This window comes from Callithrix jacchus, chromosome 9 (genome assembly GCF_049354715.1).
Source record: "Callithrix jacchus isolate 240 chromosome 9, calJac240_pri, whole genome shotgun sequence".
In the NCBI taxonomy this organism is placed as follows: domain Eukaryota; kingdom Metazoa; phylum Chordata; class Mammalia; order Primates; family Cebidae; genus Callithrix; species Callithrix jacchus.
In genome coordinates, this window is record NC_133510.1 from 70983226 (window position 1) to 71006322 (window position 23097).

The 23097-nt window shown below is 41.3% G+C and overlaps 2 protein-coding genes across 2 annotated transcripts; both read right to left on the reverse strand.

The window, feature by feature from the left end:
• Positions 1-767: 767 nt before the first annotated feature.
• OR5BS1 (olfactory receptor family 5 subfamily BS member 1) lies at positions 768-4254 on the reverse strand. Its single transcript, XM_002752396.5, has 2 exons — positions 3488-4254; positions 768-993 (listed from the first exon to the last, which is right to left on the reverse strand). Exons 1-2 carry the CDS (start codon positions 4243-4245, stop codon positions 831-833), a joined length of 921 nt encoding a protein of 306 aa, XP_002752442.3. The 5' UTR covers positions 4246-4254; the 3' UTR covers positions 768-830.
• Positions 4255-15607: 11353 nt separating this feature from the next.
• Positions 15608-16550, reverse strand: OR8S1 (olfactory receptor family 8 subfamily S member 1). Its single transcript, XM_009003780.3, is given in 3 exon segments — positions 15608-15753; positions 15756-16022; positions 16025-16550. Coding segments are annotated over 3 exon segments (939 nt in total).
• Between the last annotated feature and the right edge of the window lie 6547 nt (positions 16551-23097).

Sequence of the window (23097 nt, forward strand, 5' to 3'; positions counted from 1 at the left end):
TTTCTTGGGATCATGCAAAAGAAAAGACTTCAGGTGATCCACATTCATTTTTTTCTTCACCCCTTGATTTGTCACCAAAAGGTTATTGGGGATATGCTATTTTCTAGGCACTACTTTATTCGTTTATTTAGACATGGGTCTCACGATGTCGCCCTGTCTAGAGGGCAGTGGCTGTCCACAGGTGCGAGCACGGCACATTACAGCCTCGAACTCCTGAGTTTAATTGATCCTCCTGCCTCAGTCTCTCAAGGAGCCGGGACTACAGGACATACCCCCACACCTGGCTTAGGCTTTACTTTAGCTGCTACTTGTTAAAGATGAAGACAGGAGGAGACACTCTTATTTTAGTTGATTTGTTTCTAAGTTGTTATGGGATGTAGATCTTTCCAGGGACATTTTGGCATGAGAACAAAAGAGGAGTTGGGTCACAGTGCCAAGATGGGACTATCCCAGAATCCAGCAAGACATTTGCTAGTGGTCTGTTCGGTTGATTTACCTTTTGTGTATAGACATAAGTAAAAGGGAGAGAGAGAAGCAGGAAGAAGAGAGGCAAAAAAAGGCAAGAAATGAGAGGAAAAAGCAGTAACTATAGAAATGGCCAGGGATGCCATGAGGATTTTCTTGTTTAGTGACTGGGCCCCCTGTGATGGGTGCTTCCTGCTCTGTGACAGTTTTCTCATTGCCCTTGGCTGGTAGCAGGGCGTTGGAGGAAGAGAAACGAAGGTCTCTGTTTGGAAAGCGATGAATGCTGAGACAGCTGAGTGGTGATAGCTCTTCCTCCCTCTTCTTCTCCTCGTAACTTTTTCTCCTGCTGAGGCAGGGGTGCTGGACTACAAGGGAAGCCTGGACTTCCTGGCCAGTATCTTCCTCAGAGCCACTTTTACCTCTTGGTTCTTCAGACTGTAGATGAGGGGGTTCAGCAGAGGGGTTATCACACTGTACTGCATAGAGAGTACTTGCTCTAGGGCTGAGCCAGATGCTGGAGTCATATACCTTGAAGGGAATTGCACAGAAAAGCAGTTTATGACAATAGTGACAATGCTTACTTTTGGCAGCAACACTCCATCCCCTCTCAGCAAAGACTGTGAAGGGGGTCCTCAGAGCTGAGCTGTCACTCTCTGGTGGCAGCATCTAGAAATGACTGATCTGTGAAAAGTCAGTCATTTCTGCCTTCAAATGCTTCCAAACATGAGTGAGCTCACACAGAAAGTTATAGAAGCTGCTCCGAGGAACAAGCAGTTCTATAGTATGTCAAGGGCTGTGGGTTAGAACAGAATTAATTTTCGGGACAGATAAAAAGTAAAACAAAAAAAATAAAATAAATAGCATTAATGATAATTTCATACATTTCCATACCATTTTATACTCTTCAAAGCGTTCGTTCTTAATAGCTATGATGATCATACGAGGAGTTTTTCTCTTTGTTATTATTATTATTTTTTTTTTTTTGAGACAGAGTCTCACTCTGTCGCCAGGGGCCAGGCTGGAGTGCAGTGGCCCGATCTTGGCTCACTGCAACCTAGGCCTCCCAGGTTCAAGCAATTCTCCTGCCTCAGCCTCCCAAGTAGCTGGGACTGCAGTCACACACCACCACGCCCAGCTAATTTTTGTATTTTTAGTAGAGACGGGGTTTCACCATGCTGACCAGGATGGTCTCGATCTCTTGACCTTGTGATCTGCCCGCCTCGGCCTCCTCAAGTGCTGGGATTACAGGTGTGAGCTACTGTGCCCGGCCGAGTTTTTCTCTTTATACACAACAGTACAGAAACACAATGTTCTCATCTTGTGATGACTGTTCTTGGAACACTGTATGCTTAGTTCAAAATGTTGTCATTATTCCCAACTTTTAGGGTCCTGGGAATTACCCTCAGAATCCTTGCATATTATTTGTAGAAAGTTTAGTGGAATAAATATTTGTCCTTTTAGTTGCATTTTTCTTCAGTTTAAAAAAGAAGCCCAAACTGGTAAAATGGGAGAGAATATGTGTTAGGCATATAATATGATTCCAAAATAATTAGATTAAAATACTGGGTACATTTTGCTAAGTACTACCGGGAGTATTTTCCAAAGAAGCACTAGTATTATTATCTTTTTGCAATGGTGCCATCATTATTATAATAGACTATCCCAAGAATGTTCCTTGTGGGTTCTGATGCGTTTGGTTATTTTAAAAAATAGTCATTTTACTGTTATTTTTTGTTACCTAACTTACGCTTTCCAAAATTTCTATGAAGTAAGTAGTTAGATCCCTTACAGAAGATGAGGAAATGGAGACAAAGGGAGACGAAGAGGTTGGTGCACAGCTCAGTTGAGCTCTCCTGGACTATTTTTCTTGTTTCTTTTACCTATTTTTTTTTCTTTCCTAGCTACTAGACTACAGGTACTGGACTACTTTTTATCATTCATCTCTATCCTTGACTTCTCCCTGAATCACAGGCAGGTGAGAAAAGCATTGGACAGTTTGTGCGAATTCACCTTCACTTTACTAGTAGAAAGCACAGGTGTTGATGATTTTGTCTCCTGGTGAGGGAGGACTTGGCAGCCAGAGCTATGGATGTCTGAGAAGCATGGTAAGCAAGGGCACAGATCTTGGTCCAACTTACGGTTCCATTACTAGTTTGTTCTAGTAACTGCTAGAAACTTCTAGGGACTGCTGAGAAATAACCTGATTACTCCCCAAACTCAGGTTCTTCACCTAAATGTGGTTTGATAATGTTTCTCTTGTAGTGTGATGCAAACTAAAATCGGCTTGGCCATGTAAAGCAGCTGGTGTACAGTGAATGCCTAGCAAATTGCTACAACATAAATCATTTTTGGAGACCTCTCCCAGTAGGAAAAAAAGATGGCATCTGTTTCAAAGATAGGTTTTACTTTTTTGTCTAGCACTGAATAAAAATCTACCGAAGGCTCTCTAATTTCTTTTTGAGAACTCCCAAATCTTAGGTTAATGAAGTAGAAAAATCTTTATCTTAGTCGAAACTCATTTTCCAGAATGGAAAATTGAAGTCTTAGAAAGAAAATAGATTTTTTTTTCAGTTGAGACCTAGTCTCACTCTGTCACCCAGGCTGGGGTGCAATAGTGCAATTTCTGCTCACTGCAACCTCTGCCTCCAAGGTTCAAGCAATTCTCCTGCCTCAGCCTCCCGAGTAGCTAAGATTACAGGTGCGTGCAACCATGCCTGGCTATTTTTTATATTTTTAGTAGAGACGGGGTTTTGTCATGTTGCCCAGGTTGGTCTTCAACTCCTGGGCTCAAGTGATCCACCCACCTTGGCCTCCCAAAGTGCTGGAATTACAGGCATGAGCCACTGCATCCAGCTGAAAATAGATTCTTTGCAATTCATGCAGCTAGTCCACAGCAGAGCCAGAACTAGAGCCTAGGCACTTTGAATGTCCTGCTATTTTGTAATGCTCTATTCTACCAACTGAGACCACTTTAGGGTAAGGAATATCCCACATTTATATTCGGGGGTGTAGTATGACATACCTGAAAATTCCTGAACTATAAAAGATTGTAACCACAAGGAAATGGGAAGAGCAGGTGGAAAACATCTTGCTCCGACCTGTGGCAGAGTTGATCCTCAGGGCTGTAATGATGATACGGCTGTAGGAACCCAGCAAAAGGACAAGGGTGCCAAGGCCCAGGACTGCCATGGTGGTGAGGATGGAGGCGATGCTAGCACAGGGGTCAGAACAGGTCAATAAGAGCACCGGAGGAAGCTCACAGGCAAAACTGCGGATGAGGTTAGGGCCGCAGAAGTGCTGCTGAGCCAGGAGGAGGGTGTTAATTAGGCCAGTTCCCATTCCTATGGCCCAGGACGTCCCCACCAGGCCAGCACACACCCTCCTGTTTATAACCACCACATACAACAGTGGATGACATACAGCCTGAAACTGGTGATAGGCCATGACTGAAAGGAGGCAAGCCTCAGTAGCTCCAGAGCATATGACCAGGCAAATCTGGGTGAAACACTCAAGGAAGGATATTGTCTTCCCCTTAGAAAGAAGGTTCTCTAGCAGTTTAGGTACAATAATTGAGGAATAGAAAGCATCCAGGAAGGAGAGGTGTCTCAGGAAGAAGTACATGGGGGTGTGGAGGTGGGGATCAGTACTGATCACCAGCAGCATCAGCAGGTTCCCCAGGAGAGTGAAGAGGTAAATCACTGGGAACAGAACAAAGAGCAGCGCCTGGACCTGAGGGTTGTTGGACAGTCCTAAGAGAACAAACACAGTGACTGTGGTCATGTTGCTGACTTCCAAGGAGCACTCAAGTTTCCCTTTGAACTGAAAAGGATGCTCCAGTGGGTTATCGGTGTCAGGGCATGCCTGGGGATGAGGCACTGGCAGTCAAGCTTCCGGGCAGACCCAGGGCAGATTCTGTAACAGAGGCAGCCTTGCTGTGTCAGGCTGCGTCAGTCCTTTCCAGCTCAGAGCAGTATTACCTATTGGCCATGATGGAGAAGGAGGGAGGAAAAGTTCAGAGAATCAGACCTAGAAAGGAAGGAGAAGAGAGCAGGGATTATTCAGAGTGGAGAAGGAAGGGGAGGGAATTGGGACTTCTGAGCTCTGAGAAGTGCTATTCTCCAGTTCCAAAAGGAACTGAGTGCAAACCGCAGGAGGGCTGACGGCACAGTAAGCACTACACATTCTGGCTGACGGTGAAGAGTGTCTGGTGACTGACAGAAGCCTTATGAGACCTGGCCATGGTGCGAGTTCTCTCTGTCACTGTAAGCTCATAAGCCACTTAAGTTTCTAAAAAACAAAAAATGATGGTTTCTAAAGTTCATTCCAGCTTAGATTTTTTTTTTTTTTTTTTTGAGACAGAGTCTCACTCTGTTGCTCAGGCTGGAGTGCAGTGTCATGATCTCAGCTCACTGAAGCCTCTGCCCTCTAGGTTGAAGCTATTCTCATGCCTCAGTCCAGCTTAGATTTTTTTTTTTAAATTTAATTTCTAATTTAATTTTTTTCTAGAGATGGTGTCTCAGTGTATTGCCAGGCTGGTCTCAAACTCCTGGCTTTAAACGATCATTCTTCCTCAGAATTCCAAAGTACTAGGATTACAGGTGTGAGTCACCATGCCTGCTACCAGCTTAGAAATAAAACGATGGTGAAACAGTCTTCATGGGGTGTTTCTGGTACTAAATGAAAGCCCCTTCTCCCCTTCTGTGTCAATCTAAGCAGAAATGACACTTGAGTATGTTGGTTTCTTGGAAGTCAGGCAGGGGGAATCCCTTGAATGGAGATGAGGACTGTGACCATCAGTCATTCCAAGGCCTTCCCATTCCAGCGTTTCTGTGAATCTATGACGTCCGCTGTTTTCACAGCGATCTCAGGACTTAACATGGGTGTCCACAAAGACTAGGCTATTCTTTGGAATATTTAGAAAAATATCTGGAAAAAGCCAAGTCTAGACCAGGAAAAGGTAAAGTGGCTAGTCCCCTTCCCCTTGAAGGTTAACTCAGAAAGGTTATCAGTGAACATCTGATATCGATTCATGACTTGTACCCTCATGGGTTTCCAGAGTGGGTAGTTTTAGGAGAAGACTGATTTGAGTGAGAAGGAAATTTGCCTTCACTTGGGCTCCCTAGACCAACAAGATGCCCTGAGTGGAGGCCCCTTATGTGGCATCCTTTCCAGGAGTGGAGCAAAAGACACAGGAGAGGGCTCTGTGGGCTTTCCTCGACTTTGTCTTTCCTTTAGAGAATGCAGGGGCGAAACTTCTGAGCAAGGAAATATCCCCATAGCCTGTCTGTCCAAGGGGAAGCCTTGATTCTACCTCCCAAATAACAACGGTCAGAGGGACTTGATTTCAGCTCTAGGCCTTGGAGACTGAGGGAGGTCCCTGGAGAGGTCCTTAAGCAGGAGGCCTGCTCCGATTCTGAATGGGTTCTCCAGGGCCAACTACTTCTCCTTTGTATCATTCTTGTTTCAGTGGGTTGCATCATCAAGAGGTCCCTAGGGTGGCCAACAATTTCATTTTTTTAGGTCTACTATTATTTTTTTGTAAGTATGTTTGAAAAAAATAATTTTTTTAATGGTATTTTCAACTTACACACTATTCCCATTGAACATGTGTAGCTGCTTAACTACCCAAATATAAAGTTTAAGAAGCTAAAACTATTCTAGTTTTGTTAAAAGAAAAATTGTGCTATTGTTAAAATGGTTAACAAAGGAAAGCACCACTGAAGCCGTAATGTTACAATCTCTTCGTTCAGTTGGATTATGGGTTGGTCAGACATTAGACTTCACAAAGGCATAGCTATGACGCAGTAATTTCTTGGCAGAAGATGAAATTCTCAAATCTCATACTACCTCAGATGTAACATTAAGAGCAGAATTTAACATTTTCAACGTAATATACCATAAAAGCCAGGACTAGTTCTCATCTGAAACCCACCTTGTAACTTCAGTAACTAAAGACATACTGGTCTACAATGAATTATTTCAAATTAACTAACAGGCCTTCGTCAGAAAAAGGAGATTCTGTTTGATGGGGAGAAATGTAAATTTAAGTCTGAACTGAGCAATCTGCTTAACAGTTAGAACTTAATTTGTATTTCTGCATTTTAAAAAACATGTGCATTAACGAGCGTTAGTTAACCCTAAGGAATCATTTTAGTTTCCAAAAAGTCAGTCCAAATCCTCCAACAAAAGAGAACCCCATCTGCTCAAACGTGCGAGTACTTCATCCAGGAACCGACTCCTCTGCATTTGGATTTAGACTGCTGTGGGTCACAGAATCTTCTAGAGAGGAATCATCATTGATAATAAGGTCATTCAGCCGGTCTTGGATTTGATCCACAGTTTGTGGGAAGTCTTGAACTGGAATAAACTACTCATGTGCTTTCCCTTCAGCATTTCTTGGAAACAGTGTGGTAGCAGTTATTAAGAAATTACTTTAGGCAGATAGAGAGGAAAAGGGGTCCTTGGAAGGTTTTCATCTCTTTTAAAGCATCTCCACAAAGGTTTCTTGTCTAGCAGGAAAGCCTGGCTCTAAGAGCCCGGCTGGCAGCCTTTGATATGTGAATGCGAGTCGTTAGAAACTGGGTTCACCCAACATGGCCATTCCCACCACTGTCCTCTTGCCTCTGCCCCCACATATGCCTGGCAACATGGCCGCCCCACATATCTCCAAGTGTGTAGAACATCATGGCACCCTGCATTTGGATATGAAAAGGCTAGAGTAGGAGGCCTAGTTTTTTTCGTGGTCTACGTGAATGACATGCCTGGTCAAACCAATCCCCTGAGCCCTATGCCAATCAGACACCACTTCCTCCAGCCCTTTTATTTACCTGACTGGTTTCCACTGCACTTGGGGTCTCCTCTCTGGGCTTAGGAGCCCCCCTCCCTCTGTCTCTGTACAGGGGAGCTTCTTCTTTCTTTTCCCTTCTTTCTTGACTATTAAAGTCTCTGCTCCTTAAAACCCCTCCACGTGTGTCCGTGCTGTTTTATCTAATTCAGCATGAGGACCAGGAACCCTGGTGTTCCTCCACTCACTGGAGCTGTATCAACAGTATTTCCTAAGTTATTCTTCCCATAACTCCTTTTCTATTTGTCTGCTGAATTCTTCTTACTTTTCCATCCACATGTATTTCGCAAATGGATTGTCATCTTTGTGTTAACAGCAGCTGCGTCGATGATGCTTGGACTAGCACTGCGGCTACTTTGGTCTTTCAGGGTTGCTGTTGGTTGTTGCTTTAACCTGGTGCTCCTGTCAGCCTCTGTGGGTCCACAGGACCCCCACCCCTGCCCAGGTTGGTGTGTGCATCCCCTGTGGCTCCCTTCGCCAGTGGGTGGCAAGTAATTTATAAAGATACAATGTACAACGTTCTAAGATTTTCTAGTTCTGAAGCTTGGAATTTCCTCCCTCCCTCCCTTCCTTCTGTTGAGGCTCCAAACATGATACCCCAAGTGTGGTGTTTTGATATACTGTGTACCTTGAACTAAACAAATAACCTCAAGACCAAGCTCTCTCTGATCTTCCCCCACCCCCTGTCTCTCCCTTTTCTTTCTCTCCTAAAGCACAAGGAGAGGCTTTCTTTGAAGTTTCCCTTATCTGACTAAGGGAAGTTTCTCCAGAAGAAATGTGATTGTCATGAACCCCCTCCCTGGGATCCACATTACTCAGAGAAGACTAACTCCTATCTCAATAGATGTGAAAGTTCTCCAAACCCAGGACACCTTGGGTAGGCAGACTTTTCACTTATTCTTTGCAGGCTGATGCCTGAGAGACTTTACCTGTGTCAAAAACCTTTGTTCAAGTGCAGTTCCTCCCCCAGCTTGTTGCCACCACCCTCCGTGAGCCTTCGAGCCTCTCTTTCTGTAGCTCAAAATGCTATTTAAGCTTCAACCATCCGACTCTTCTTTGTTTATATTTTGTGAGGTTACTGTGCATATGCATGTGATAAATTTGATGCCTTTTCTCCCGTTAATCTGTCTACTGTCAAGTTTATTCCAGAGGCTCAAATTATCAAACCTTCAGGGGTGAGGGGAAGTTCTTTTTGCCCCTACACTTTTATCTTTTAAATAATATTCATGATTATAAAAATATGATAAATATAGAACATAATATAAAGAAGAAAACTTTGTCATCCAAAATTAACCTTTTAGTTTATGCAATTCAAGTAAAATCTAAATAGATAAAAACTTAAATGTTTTAAAAATTGTGTTTAAAACTTTTTATTATGGGAAATTTTAAACATATAGAGAAGTAGAAAGAATAGTGTAATAATCCCTGTATATCAGTCACCCAGCTCCAGCGATGATCAGTTCACTGGCTCTTACCCAGCTTTGACCATATTGGGGCTGAAAAATGTAGTCTCTATATTACTGGAGCAGTCATCTATCTAAAACATGGGAAAATTCTATTACTGAAAAGTAGAAGGGAAGTATGAATGCAATTATCATCTTTCCTTGGATGAGGATTGAATGATGGTTGAACAAGTCCCTAGGAATAAAGCACTCATACAGAAAGAACTTGGGCATTTCACTCTGGACAAAAGAGTCTGGCACCTCCCTCCTGTCTTGCTCTCTTGTTTCCACTCTTGTTGCTTGATCTCTACAAGTGCTGGCTCCCCTTCACCTTTCAACTTAAGTGGAAGCAGCCTGAGGCCCTCATGAGATGTAGATGTCCAATCTCGTACAGTCTGCAGAATGGTGAGCCCAGTAAAGCTCTTTTCTCTACCCAGTCTAAGCCTTCTTTATAGCTACACTAAATGGACTAAGACAGGCATAGATTGAGATAATGACATTTCTCTTTTAGCTCAGTAGAGTTGCAGTAATAACTACTATGATGATGAACTTTCTGTACATTACTAAGGTAAACTCTACATAATTCTGGTGTATTATTTTCTCAATATAATATATTAGTTAGCTAATATTTTATTTAGAATTATTTTGTCTATATTCATAAGTAAAATAGACCTGTAATTTTCTTTTTTTCTGTATTTCACTTAGCAGGATTTGGAATGATGACTATTGCAACTTCATAATTACCACTGGTCTTAAGAAAAAAATAGTCTTTTATTTTTTCTATGTTTTGGGATCTTTTCTATAACAGCTTAGGCTTTACCTTCCTAAAATAGGTTTACTAACCAACAGAGATTGCACCCAACTTCCTATCACCAAGAACGAGGTTGCAATAAACATTTTAATACATATTTCCTTAAAAGTTAGTTACATAACAATTTTACCCAGGTGAATAATTTCTGGGTCATGGTGTGTGTGTATGTATAATTTGATTACGTACGCTCACACTGCAATCGTTGTATCAGTTTTCACTGTAATACTTGGGTTTCTCTATCACTAAGTAATCACCAACTACCCAATTTTGGTAGTCTATCAGATGTGAAGTGACATCTCTCTGATGTTTTGACTTACATTTATTTAATTTCTAATGAGTTTGAGGATCTCTTCATATGTTCTTTAGTTATGTGAGTTTCTTTTTCTGTAAATACTGCCTCTTATCCTTTGCCTTTTTTTTCCTATTAGATTTTTCTCTCTTGTTTTGGTGTTCCTTGTATATTTTAGATTTAATTTCTTGTCAGATGTGTTTATACAGGCATGCAATATGAAATAATCATGTCATAGAAAATGAGCTATCCATCCCTTCAAGCAATTATAAAAATTTACAGTTAAGTTATTGTTGACTATAGTCACCCTGTTGTAATATCCAATAGTAGGTCTTATTCATTCTCTTTCTTTTTTTTTGAGACGGAGTTTCACTCTTGTTACCCAGGTTGGAGTGCAATGGCACGATCTCAGCTCACCACAACCTCCACCTCCTGGGTTCAGGCAATTCTCCTGCCTCAGCCTCCTGAGTAGCTGGGATTACAGGCACGCGCCACCATGCCCAGCTAATTTTTGTATTTTTTTTTTTTTAGTAGAGACGGGGTTTCACCTTGTTGACCAGGATGGTCTCGATCTCTTGACCTCGTGATCGACCCGCCTTGGCCTCCCAAAGTGCTGGGATTACAGGCTTGAGCCGCCACGCCTGGCCCATTCTCTTTCTTTTTAGAGTTAACCCATTAATCATCCCCACCTCCCCACCAGCCCTGCACTACGCTTCCCAGCCTTTGGCAGAAATCCTTCTACTCTCTATGTTCATGAGTTCAATTGTTTTGATTTTTAGATCCCACAAATAAATGAGAACATGCAATGTTTATTTTTCTGTGCCTGGCTTATTTCGCTTTACATAATAATTTCCAGTTCCATCCGTGCTGTTGCAAATGACTGGATTACACTCCTTTTAATGGGTGAATAGACTCCATTGTGCGTATGTGGCACAGCAGTCTTGATTATCATAACTGCGTAGCAATTCTTGGAACTGGATGTCAATCTTCCAATTTTGTTCTTTTTTCTCAGAATTGTTTGGGCTGTCCTAGTACCTTTGCCTTTACATATTCACCAGTTTCTTCAGGGTAAGATTTTCAATCTGTTTTCCTGGCTACAGTGGGATTGCACCAGTACCCTCAGACTAGGGGTTTTGATAAATTCCCTGCTTCTGGTTTAGCCTTTTGTTTTGTAGGGGAGATAAGAGAATTGGGTCTGGGAGGATTTAACAGTGGCTGCTCTTCCCCTACCCCAGGCAGGACTATGGGGAGAGCTTTTCTTGAGAGCCACATGGGGCTCCTGGAGGAAAAGGCTGCAAAAAATTGGGAACCCCTCTATGATTGTGACCCTCAGGTACTTCAAAGTCTCACATTATCATACACTCAGTAACCAGCAATTTGTCAAAATTTCCAATTTAGTCTTCCTACTCATTTATCTGACACCCAGTAGTTTCCGTTCTAGGTAAGCAAATGCTCAGGTTCTTCGTCACCTTGTGGGAACTTGGCTCTCCACGTTGATTTCTTTATGGCCATCTGCCCCGTGACCTCAGTACTCCTGTGGTCCAAGAAAACTTGCTGATTTTCAGTTTGTTCAGCATTTTAAAAAAAATTTAAATAAGAGTGGGAGTGACATCATTCCAGCCCTCTACTTTTTTTTTTTGAGACAGAGTCTCGCTCTGTCATCCAGCCTGGAGTTCAGTGGCATGATCTTGGCTCACTGCATCCTCCATCTCCCAGGCTTAAGGGATTCTCCTGCCTTAAATGGAACTTTTGAAACTCCATTTCTATATGTGTGTGTGTGTGTGTGTGTGTATATATATATATATACACAGTAGTTGTTTTGGTCCATGTCTGTCTCCTTCAGCATTTTAAATGGGGTTGTTCTGATTATCCATCTTGATGTTTCTCTCTCATTGCCTCTTTGTACTATTGTTTTTGTTTGTCATTGTGGCAAAAGACTGGCTATTTCAGTTCTTTGAATGTTAACAGTCTCACAAGAGAAGGGAATCTCCACCCCAGAATCTCTGCCTGTAGTGTAGCAGCAGGCAAGGTGCAGTCCCACTTCCAGGCACCCACTTCTGCACTCCAGTCTTTTTCTGCTTTCCCGTCCTTAACATAGGGAAACTTTCTCTGTTTTAGTTCTTCCTTAGATGCTTGGGAGTCAGCTAGAGAGGTACATTTACATGGGACAATACAACCTTTCACCTATATGTCCATCACCTGAGTGCTAATGTTCCCAGAGCATCCATGTTCAGCACCTGGAGAGAAAGGCTCACACATGATGCTGCGGCTGCTGCTGCTGTGGAAGGGACGCTCATGGGGCCTGGGGCTGTACCACTCCCACCTCCCTGATTGCTCTAGCTGCAGCTTAGCTCAGGAAAGTCCCAAAGTTTGGATTTGGGATTAGAGAGTATGGTGGGACATGTTCATGTTCATGATAGAAAATATTAGATATATTAATGGTCAATCATGCAGTATCTTCAGTTGATTTTGCATATCATTAGCCTAATCCATTAAATGCTAATTGTATTATTTAATAGAAAAATCTATTATTTTCACTTCTAAGTTTTATGAGACTTCATTCAAGTCCTTGAGTACTTATGATTTATTTGTCTTCCAGATAAAATTTTCTCAAACCCAGATATCTTCTAATGTCCCCTTTCTCAAAGCCCCCAGTAAGCTATTTGGTTATGGGCTTAGGGCAAATAATACTAGCTCATTTAGACTTCATTGCAGTCTGAATGATCAACCTATCATTTCTCCCCTTGGCTCATGAGAAACCCTCCCTGACAGCTTTCTGGGCCTACTTGTTGATCCCACACTTGCTGCTCAGCCGCTACTAAACTGCAGACTTCTGAGGGCGAGATTTTTGGACTAATGATATGATGACAGGTAGAAAAGATTCCATTGATAAAGAAGACTCCAAAGACCCAAAATGACATTAGATGCAAATCTATAATTTGCAGGAAAAATGATACAAATGCAGCAACAGCATTAAAGTAAGGATATGCATCACAGCTAAAGGCTGCCTCCCAGCAAAGAGTCCTGAGGGAGCTCCAGGTCTTCCCCTTACAGGGTCATACCAGCATGTGCTCTCTCTCTTGATCACAAACCACCAACGTGTATGTAAAACAAATCAGAACCAGGAGCTCAGACATACCTGAGCATGTATGACATGTTCTTCCCTTGATCCAGTCCAGTGAACTAGTGGCTGCCCCATGAACCGTCCCTGCAAAGGCAGAAGCCAGCTGAAGATCCAGGGAAAGCCCAAATATTCCCTCAGGAGCTGGCAATCATTCTTTCTTATTCAGCAGTGTTCCAGGACAGGAACACTGCACCTTGATCTAAAACTCTCAGGAGCCATTTCAGCAAGGACTCAAAGGGAAGCTGCTTTTAACACTACAAAATGTCTCACTTATCTCACTGAACAAACCCCTACTTTCATGCTTCTTTTTGGCCTCCCTCCATTATCAGTCAGCTTGCCCCACTTGAAATGTCTTTTCTTTTTTTTTTGCAAATCGATAAAGACTCTTTTTTTTTTTTTTTTGAGACAGAGTTTTGCTCTGCGCCAGTCTGCAGTGCAGTGGTGCGATCTCGGCTCATTGCAACCTCCATATCCTGGGTTCAAGTGATCCTCCTGCCTCAGCCTCCCGAGTAGCTGAGACTACAGGCTCACACCACCACGTCTAGCTAATTTTGTTTGTATTTTTAGTAGGGACGGGGTTTCACCATGTTGGCCAGGATGATCTTGATCTCTTGATGTCATGATTCACCCGCCTTGGCCTTCCAAAATGTTGGGATTACAGGCTTGAGCCACCATGCCTGGCCGATAACAACTCTTTATTAGAAAAAAACATATAATAAACATCTTTACAACCAAAAAGTTAAGTTTTGCCGTAAAAAGGTGGCATATATATATAATGGGTGAAGAATAATAAAAACCTGCCACGTAAGGCCAATAAGAAAATTCCAACAATTTACAAGAAGGTATTTTTCAGTGGCCCATTAATTACAGAACAGTTTAACTACATCAAAATTAAAATTGCCTACGTAGTAGAAATACATTTCAACTTACCTAAATGTCTTTTTAGTAGTAATTAGTCTCATTGGTATGGCCAGGTGTCGTCGTGGTTGCCCAGGTTCCTTTGGTTGGAGCGCCATCTCCTGGCCAGAGAGAGTAAAGCTCAACCAAAGAAGATCTTTGGGCTTCCTTTTCTCTTTGCTAAGGTGAATGCAGACACTGTGGAACTGAATTTTAGTGGACCTGCTACTGGATTGAAATTTCCTGCCAATCAATTTTACTAGCTCCTGAGGTTTCAGTTTTATAATTTTCAGATTCCACTGGGAAGTTTTATTATCAGCAAGTGATTTCAAAGCATGTGCTACTTCAAACTAAGGGCGACTAGGCAAGCACATGCCATCAATGATACATTTTCATCCCCTTCATCAGAACCACACCTTTTCTATATAAATAATGTCTTAGTTGTAGTTTTAGTTAAAAATGAGTTGGGGAGACAGATTTCTAATCCCATATATGATGCTGACTGGCTGAACTAATGGCAGCAGTTAGGCAGAGTTTCGTGGCTAAATCCAAAACACTTAATTTAATTTTCCTTTAATTGCAAAGTCCAAAAACACTTTTGGTCCCTCACAGGACCCAAAATAATGATGCTTACCAATCTATGGTTACTTCTGGAAAAGGATACAACACAGCAGTAACATAAAGTAAGGATAAAAGTCCCAGCCAAAGGCTGTCTCACACAAGGTGCCCAGAGAGAACCCAGGATGGGTTCCAGTTGCCCCCTGTCTGTAAAGCTATGTCAGGAAATGCTTCTTGCTCAGTTCAGGAATCAGCAATAGGGTATTGAGCTCATCTAACTGCAAAAGCAAGGTCTTCTCCATCTTCTACCCCCATTGTTTGGTGAATTTTAGCCTCCACTCTAAAAGGAAAAGACACACTGATGGGATCAGCTGATTGGATAAATATAAATTCCTTATACAGCGAATGAAGACCATGTGAGACATGACGTTTCTAGAGCCACAGAGCCTCCTTGAAACCTTTTGTACCAGAGTTCTGGCCACCAAGCTGCAAACATAGTGAAGTTCTTGGGAATTTTATCTGAGTCTGAGTTCTGCCTCAGTATGTTGATTCCATCTGCAGTTCTTTAAGCTGTTTATGTCTTCTGTGGCCACAAGTTGGAAATCTTTCTCTTTCTTCCCATCAACTCTTATCTATAACTTTCTCTCCCACAGATCCATGGCACTGTGTTCTTATTCAATGCATGGCTTTTAGTGTATTCACCAAAGTAAATTAAAAATAATGATAGATTCGTGACACTGATTTTACTAAATGCAAAGCCCAAGGTGAATGTTTTAGAATGAGAAAAATGAATCAATATGTTCATAACCAAACTTTATTAAGATGATAATTTAATAATTTGCTTTGCCTCTAAGAGGGATTAAAGTTAACTGTCCTCTCTGTAATAACTTTGTGCTATTCTCTCATGGACTTCTTTTTTTTTTTTTGAGATGGAGTTTCGCTCTTGTTGCCCAGGTTGGAGTGCAACGGCGTGATCTTGGCTCACCGCAACCTCTGCCTCCTGGCTTCAAGCGATTCTCCATTCTCGGCCTCCTGAGTAGCTGGGATTACAGGTGCATACCACCATGTCCAGATAATTTTTAATTTTTTTTTTTTGAGACAGGGTTTCACCATGTTGGCCAGGCTAGTCTTGAACTCCTGAGCTGAGTTCCTGGGCTAACGATGCTTGTTTTTTAATTCAACATTCAGTATATTGCAAATATTTTTCCAAACTTCTTTCCAGAGCTACCTTCACTTCCTTATTTTTCAGGCTGTAGATGAGGGGATTCAGCATGGGAGTGACTACAGTTATACTGCCCTCCCATGGAGAGGAGATCAGCTCCATGGGGAACCTGAATCTGGCATGAGATGGCGGAGCAAACCTGAGGCATAGTAGAGGGTCACTGCAGGGAGATGGGCAGAGCAGGTGGAGAAGGCCTTGCTTCTGCCTGAGGTAGAGCTGATGCTTAGGATGTTAGAGATAATGCGGGTGTAGGACAAGAAGACCAAAAGGAAGGTTCCCAGCCCATGCAGGAGAGTGGAGCAGAGCAAGGCGATGAGGTTTCTGGAGACATCAGAGCATGACAGAGAGAGGAGACGGCATCTCACAGCTAGTGGTGAATGATTTTGGCTTCACAAAAGACCATGTTTACAGCTAAAAGGACATTGATGAGTGCATCCAGAAAGCCCAGTCCACACGAGCCCCACACAAGGTGCATACACAGCTGTTTACCCATGATCTGTCCATAAAGCAGTGGGCAGCAGATGGCAGCATAGCGGTCATAAGCCATCCCTGAGAGAAGGCAGGCCTCGGTCCCTGCAGTGACAAACACGAAGAAGACCTGGGCCAGGCAGCCCTCTACTGAAATGATTTTCCTCTGTGACGGGAGCTTCTCCAGCATCTTGGGCTCAATGGTCGAAGAGAAGCAAAGATCAACAAAAGTGAGGTGACTCAGGAAGAAATACATAGGTGTATGGAGACGAGAATCAGCCCTGATCACCAGCAGCAGCGTCAGGTTCCTGATTATGGTCAGGAGGTAAATCCCCAGGAGCAGCACAAAGAGCAGAGCCTGGACGTGGGGATAGGCAGACAGCCCGAGGAGGAGGAACTCGGTGATGGTACTGTGGTTCCCCAAGGCCATTTACAAAGACTACTTCCTTGAAATAATACGGAAAATCATAGCAGCCAAGTCAAGTATACTCCAGACAGCTTTCTCATGGTACCAATTCTCTTTTCTTTATCAGTCACATGGAACATAAAGATGATTGAGGTGTAGTCTTTGCTCTTTAAATGGTTCACAGAAGAACATGGATATTTTCTGCCTGAGGTAGAGCTGATGAAAACAAGAAATTGCAACAGTGTAATTAATGTGCAGAGAACTCAAATTTTAATTTATACAGGGTCAGTAATGATAATACATTGAAGAAATTTGGACAAAGTTTTAAAGAAAGCATATGATTGTCCTAGGAAAATGAATATCCAAGAGACAATTAATTGGCATGAACATTGTGTTCAAAAGCTCAGGACCGAGGAAAAATCAAGTCATGTTCACTAAAACGTGGATAGTTCTGAAAAGCTGATGCTCACAGTATGATTGTGCCACACAGATCAGTGACTAAGTGGACTCCCGTGTCAGACAACATTCACATTCCAGCTGTGCTATTGATTAGCTGTATGACTTGTACAAGATACATAAAGCTCCTGTACTTCAATTTCCTAGTATATAAAATGCATATAATAGTACTACGTAAGGTTTTAAGGAATAAATATATTATATATAAAGTGCTTCAAACTACCTACTCTTAACTGTTCATTGACATTTGTTATTATTAAAATTATGTCTTAAAGTTGTAAGTCTAGACGAAACTCAGATAAATTCTCCGATAGGGTGAAGCACTATCAAAAATCAAAATTGTTTCTGCTAATGCTGCTGTTGTTATTCTTACTTTGTGCCTTTATTAAGAGAGGTGCAAGAAAATCATACTGAAATCATTACTGGTAGAAGCCCACTCCTTCTCGTTACCTCAATTAGAAGAAAAATAGGAGGTGTGGAATTATTTTGGAGTGGAGGCTGTTTTTTTTTTTCTTTTAAAGGGTAAACCACTTTGCAGTTACTGTGGATAATGTCTCTCAGAAAGGAGGGCATGTAATTCCTCCTGATAGGTATTGCTACTAGATACCAGACATGACAAGTGGGAGAGAAGCTGGTTAGGACCCATGTAGACACTAGGGGGATCTCCGATAGAATTGCTAGGGAAGATGTGTATCTCAGGAATGCCTGGAATCTCTGGACAAGTAAGCAAGAGGAAGACTTGAAAGGATTTCGTGATACGAGAATACTTTTTTTGTTTTGTTTTTTGTTTTGAGACGGAGTTTCACTCTTGTTACCCAGGCTGGAGTGCAATGGCTTGACCTTGGCTCACTGCAACCTCCGCCTTCTGGGTTCAAGCAATTCTTCTGCCTCAGCCTCTCGAGTAGCTGGGACTACAGGCGTGCGCCACCATGCCCAGCTAATTTTTGTATTTTTAGTAGAGATGGTGTTTCACCTTGTTGACCAGGATGGTCTCGATCTCTTGACCTCGTGATCCACCCTTCTTGGCCTCCCAACGTGCTGGGATTATAGGCGTGAGCCACCGCGCCCGGCTGTGGTACGAGAATACTTGAGTGGGTATATAGGCTGTAGTAACAGCCAGGATTCTGTGCACATCTGCATATTCTGGACCACTCTCTCAGACAATAGGAAAAAAGTTGGGAATTAATCGGTAGGACTGCAATGTTAGATTTTGAGCATCTAGCGTCTGCCGGTAATCCTTACCTTTCCTGACCCACTATTCTCTGATCATACTCTGAAGGCTGTTTAAAACCAGGTTGGAACATTCATTCTTCTGTTTCTCTTGTACAGATATTTAGATTAGCGTTGTGACTTTCAACCTGAGACGTAGTCCCCAGTCCTCATATCCCAGATTTCTCTCTTACGGCCAGAATATATTCTCCCTCATGGCCCTCAAGTATGTATTTCATGAGTCTTCAGGTATGGATTACAGCAATGCTCTATTTCCTTGAACACTGAATTGTTTACCCATAACTCCCAGCTTTGGCCTTACATCCTAGTCTGATCTTGGGTTGGACTCATCATGGCCCTGTCAGTTTCCTGGTCCTGGCTATTCCTGAAGAGTTTGAAGCCCAGCCAAGGGGGGCATCTGAATCTTTACTAATTAAATCTTTATATAGAAACTCAGCCTCCAAATTCTTTCCATACCCCAAATACAGATTACCTGTACATCCTGTCCAGCAAGGCAATCTTCTCTTCAACTTGGCTGCGGGATTTTTATTTAGATGCATCTGCTAAAAATAACACTGAACTGGAGAAGATTACTTTTTAAATCTTGTATCATGGTTGAGTTTATAAAATCCTATTGATGATAAAATGCTTTAGTGAGGTTAAGTACCCGTAGGGCAGGTCTTTTTCTGAAAGGTTCTAAAACACCTTTTAGTTTTTCTGTTTCTGAAACCAATGTCTCATTTATACGCAGCATAGTTTGGTTTAACCAATCTGCAGAGCAGCTATATTAAGGCTGCTCATTCAGATGATTGCCTTTGTTGGATAGGATAACAGCTTTTATGCTCGATAGTCACAATATAAAGTCAGATTTAGTAAGAAAGAACTTTAATAACATTGACTGTCATAAGGACCAATGGGGATCTCCTAGGTGTGGCCTTTGGAACATGTAGGTTGATGCAATGGCCTATAATCATTAAATCCAAATCCTTAGAATCTAGTGGGAGTTGAAAGTGGTGTTTGGCTGGTTCCCCAAGCAGGAAAGAAACAGTTTACAACTGTCACCCTAAGGCCTAGTGTCTCTGGGACTTTTCAGGTAAAATCACCTCCAGGCAAATTTGTTGCGAACAATCACTTTTTGATCAAATAGTAAAAAGAAAAAGTTCACGAGCTCACAAACATTTATTTGCATAAAGTTTATTGAGCTAGATTTCCTTTGACGGATCCGTTTTGATGGTGACACAGGAACCTGTTACAGTTTGATTGGTCAGACTAGGGGTATTTAGGGAAGCATTGGTTTAATCGTTTATTAGAGTCATAAGTAGTAACAGACTGTAGTGTAAATGAAAATTTGTATTTATTTATTTACAATGAGGTATAACGTTTTCATTCAAACTAGACTGTCTTGGCAAAAGATTATCCTACTGTCCCCTGCCAATGTATTTGTAACATTCTGCATTTTGACTGTCACAGTCATCCACTCTGCACAGTTGTATCTAGCTTTGCCTGCTGAGTTTTATAAGAACTTTTCCATAGTAAATATTTTATTGTCACTAATAATAAATGAAATAAAATTTCACAGTAATTAACATCATTGCATACTTTTCAAACTAGTACCCTATTTTTTTCTTTTATTTTAATTTTTATTTATTTTCCTTTTTTTTAGAGACCAGGTCTCTCTGTGTTGCCCAGGCTGGAGGGCAGTGGCTATTATTTATTTTTGGGAGAGGGTCTCACTCCCATTGCCCAGGCTGGAGTGCAGTGGTGCAAACACAGCTCACTGCAGCCTTGATTTCTGGGCTCCTGTGATTCTCCCACCTTAGCCTCTCAAGTAGCTGGGATTGCAGGCATGTGCCATCACATACAGCTAATTTTTTGTGTTTTTAGTAGAGACAGAGTTTTGCCACATTGCCCAGGCTGGTCTCGAACTCCTGGACTCAAGATATACACTCACCTCCCAAAGTGCCGGGATTACAGGCATGAGCCACTGCACTCGGCTCAACTTACTAAGTAAAACAGATACAACCTAAGGATATTTAGAATAATCAATCAGTTTTTTAAAACATTGACTTTCCTTGCTGATAAGTGTAGAATTTAAAGCTTTTAGTTTTTATCTTTTGATTAGAAAATTTATTCACAGTTATATCTAAGAATTTATACATGTATGTATGTGTATATTTAAGAGTTCCTTGAAATATGATATGACTTGTATATAAATATACAAATTGTATATTTATATATATAAAATGTATATCCCCATATATAACAATGTATGCATACCTCTTTGATTATGTGTATATGTGTGTATGTTGCAGTATGAATAATGTATATTGAAAGTGTTATAGTGGTTTTTGCTTTAATAAACCCTGATGAACAATTGTTATTATCTACTCTTTCGTGGGTTATTTTTTAAAACAGGAGATTAATTAATTGGACTGAATAAAATAAAAATTAAGTTATTTCTGTTCATTGACAGACTGTAACATCAAGACATTGACAAAGCAAACTGAAGATTGAGTGAAGATAAATATGGTACATGTGTATGATGGAGGTACGTGTAGAATATGAAAAGAAGTACTACAAACAAACAATAAAATTTAACATAACAAATTTAAAGTAGGAAAAACAGTTAAACGGTTCTTTCACAAAAGAGGATTTCCAAATACCCAGTAAGCAAAAGAATATAGATGAACATTATTAGGAGGTGTAATTTAAACAGCAATGAGATACTATTATATACACGTCAGAGTCTGAGGTTGCTTATTTTAAATTATTATTAAACTGCTTATGTATATTTTACTTTTTATAACAAAAATATTTTAGAAGAATAAAAGAAAAAAGTAATACATTACTATTACTGCAAAGTAGTAATAGTAAAAGTAGGGTTAAATTAAAAATAGATCAACTGGCTAAATTTTGTATTTTTAGTAGAGGCGGGATTTCATCATGTTGGCCAGGCTGGTCTCAAACTGACCTCAGGTGATCCACTTGCCTCAGCCTCCCAAAGTGCTGGGATTACAGGCATGGTGGCGTGAGCCTGTAATCTCAGCTACCTAGGAGGGTGAGGCAGGATAATTGCTGGAATCTGGGAGACAGAGGCTGCAGTGAGCTGGGATCATGTCACTGCACTCCAGCCTGGGCTGTCTCAAAAAAAAAAAAAAAAAAAAAAAGACTGCAAGACTCTGTTTCAAAAAAAAAAAAAATAGATCAACTGGTAGCTTTGAAAATCTCTCTCAATAATTTATGCTGCATCTTTGGTCATCTCTCTTGCAGAATTTCATACAAAATCTTTTTATAAAGCTGTGAAGCTCTGTTGAAACTTGGAGGCTTAGGGCTGCCTTTGTGTAGTCATGCTGCATTACTTACCCTTCTCTTTTTCCATGATAGGAAATTTGCTTGTGCCTTCTGGTATCTTTCTGGCAATCACGGTCATCCATGTGATATCACTACATATATATGTATGATACATATGTATATGTAATATGTATATGATATAACCAGTACTCAAGTAGAATGATCACGACAGGCCACTCCTGTGGCTAGACTTTCATTTTAAGGAAGTCCCAGGAGTTGTAGCCTGTATCTCACCTTAAGTCCAGGAATGCAAGAAACATTCTGTTGTTCGTGGAGGGCACCTTCTGTTGTTTACAGTTATAATGCTCATTGAATATTTTGTTTGGTGGTTTGATTTTTGGTAGCAACTGAGAAGAGGCATGATGTGGGAAACATCAGTGACAAGAAGGGTAAGAAAAGTTGTGATTATGGTGAATTGGAAAGAAGTGAGTTTGTAAAAAGAGGCCTGAGAAAGGTTTGAGTTAGCATTAAATGCATCCTGGGGGCCAGGCACAGTGGCTCATGCCTGTAATCTCAGTGCTTTAGGAGGCTGAGGCAGCACAAGCAGTTGAAGCCAGGAGTTCAAGGCCAGACTGGGCAACATAGCAAAACCTTGTCTCTACAAAAAATAAGAAAAAATAATTGGGTGTGGTGGCACATGCCTGTGGTCCTAGCTACTCTGGAGGCTGAGGTAGGAGGATCACTTTAGCCCAGAAGTTCGAGGCTGCAGTGAGCCACAATTGCACCCCTGCACTCCAGCCTGGGCAGCATAGCAAGATGCTAACCCTAAAATAAATAAATAAATTTCCTTTTTACTGATAGAGAATTTATCTTATGATACATTCATGCAGTCATAACACAAATTCTGCATAGAAACATATTGTTTCTTGACCAGGCACAATGGCTCACACCTGTAATCCCACCACTTTGGGAGGCCAAGGTGGGTGGATCACGAGGTCAAGAGATGGAGACTATCCTGACCAACATGGTGAAACCCTGTTTCTCCTAAAAATACAAAAATTAGCTGGGCGTGGTGTTGCATGCGTGTAGTCCCAGCTACTTGGGAGGCTGAGGCAGGAGAATTGCTTGAGCCCGGGAGGTGGAGGTTGCAGTGAGCCGAGATCACGCTGCAACAAGAGCAAATCTCCATCTCAAAAAAACAAAAAAGAAACATACTGTTTCTTATAATATCTTGGTATATAGTTCTCCTTTGTGTAACTTGATAATTTCAGGGATTGTAATTATTAACCACTTGTTCCAGAGGCCTTTTCTTCTAGACGTCATATTCTAAAAAGTGCTTATCAACAAGCAGACATTGATATATCATATAAGAATGGTTTAAAAGTAATTTGTTCCTTTTAAGCTATTTTTATTCATATTTGGTTGTATTTTGTATGATAGGACCTTATCAATTTTAGTAACTACCATACATCAGTTTCTGTGTAATGAGGTATTACTCTGTTGCCAGTGGACTTAGAATGAATATATTAAAATTTTGTACAATTGATCACTAAACAATACAGGGGTTAGGAGCGCGAGCCCACCACACAGTCAAAGATCCATGAATAACTTTTTT

What these genes read in the sequence shown, in the direction of transcription:
- OR5BS1 (XM_002752396.5), bottom strand. Translation starts at nt 4,245, where the DNA reads ATGACCACAGTCACTGTGTTTGTTCTCTTAGGACTGTCCAACAACCCT. An exon ending in TATAGTTCAGGAATTTTCAG is followed by an intron (nt 994 to 3,487) that starts GTATGTCATACT and finishes ATTCCCTTCAAG; the next exon opens with GTATATGACTCCAGCATCTG.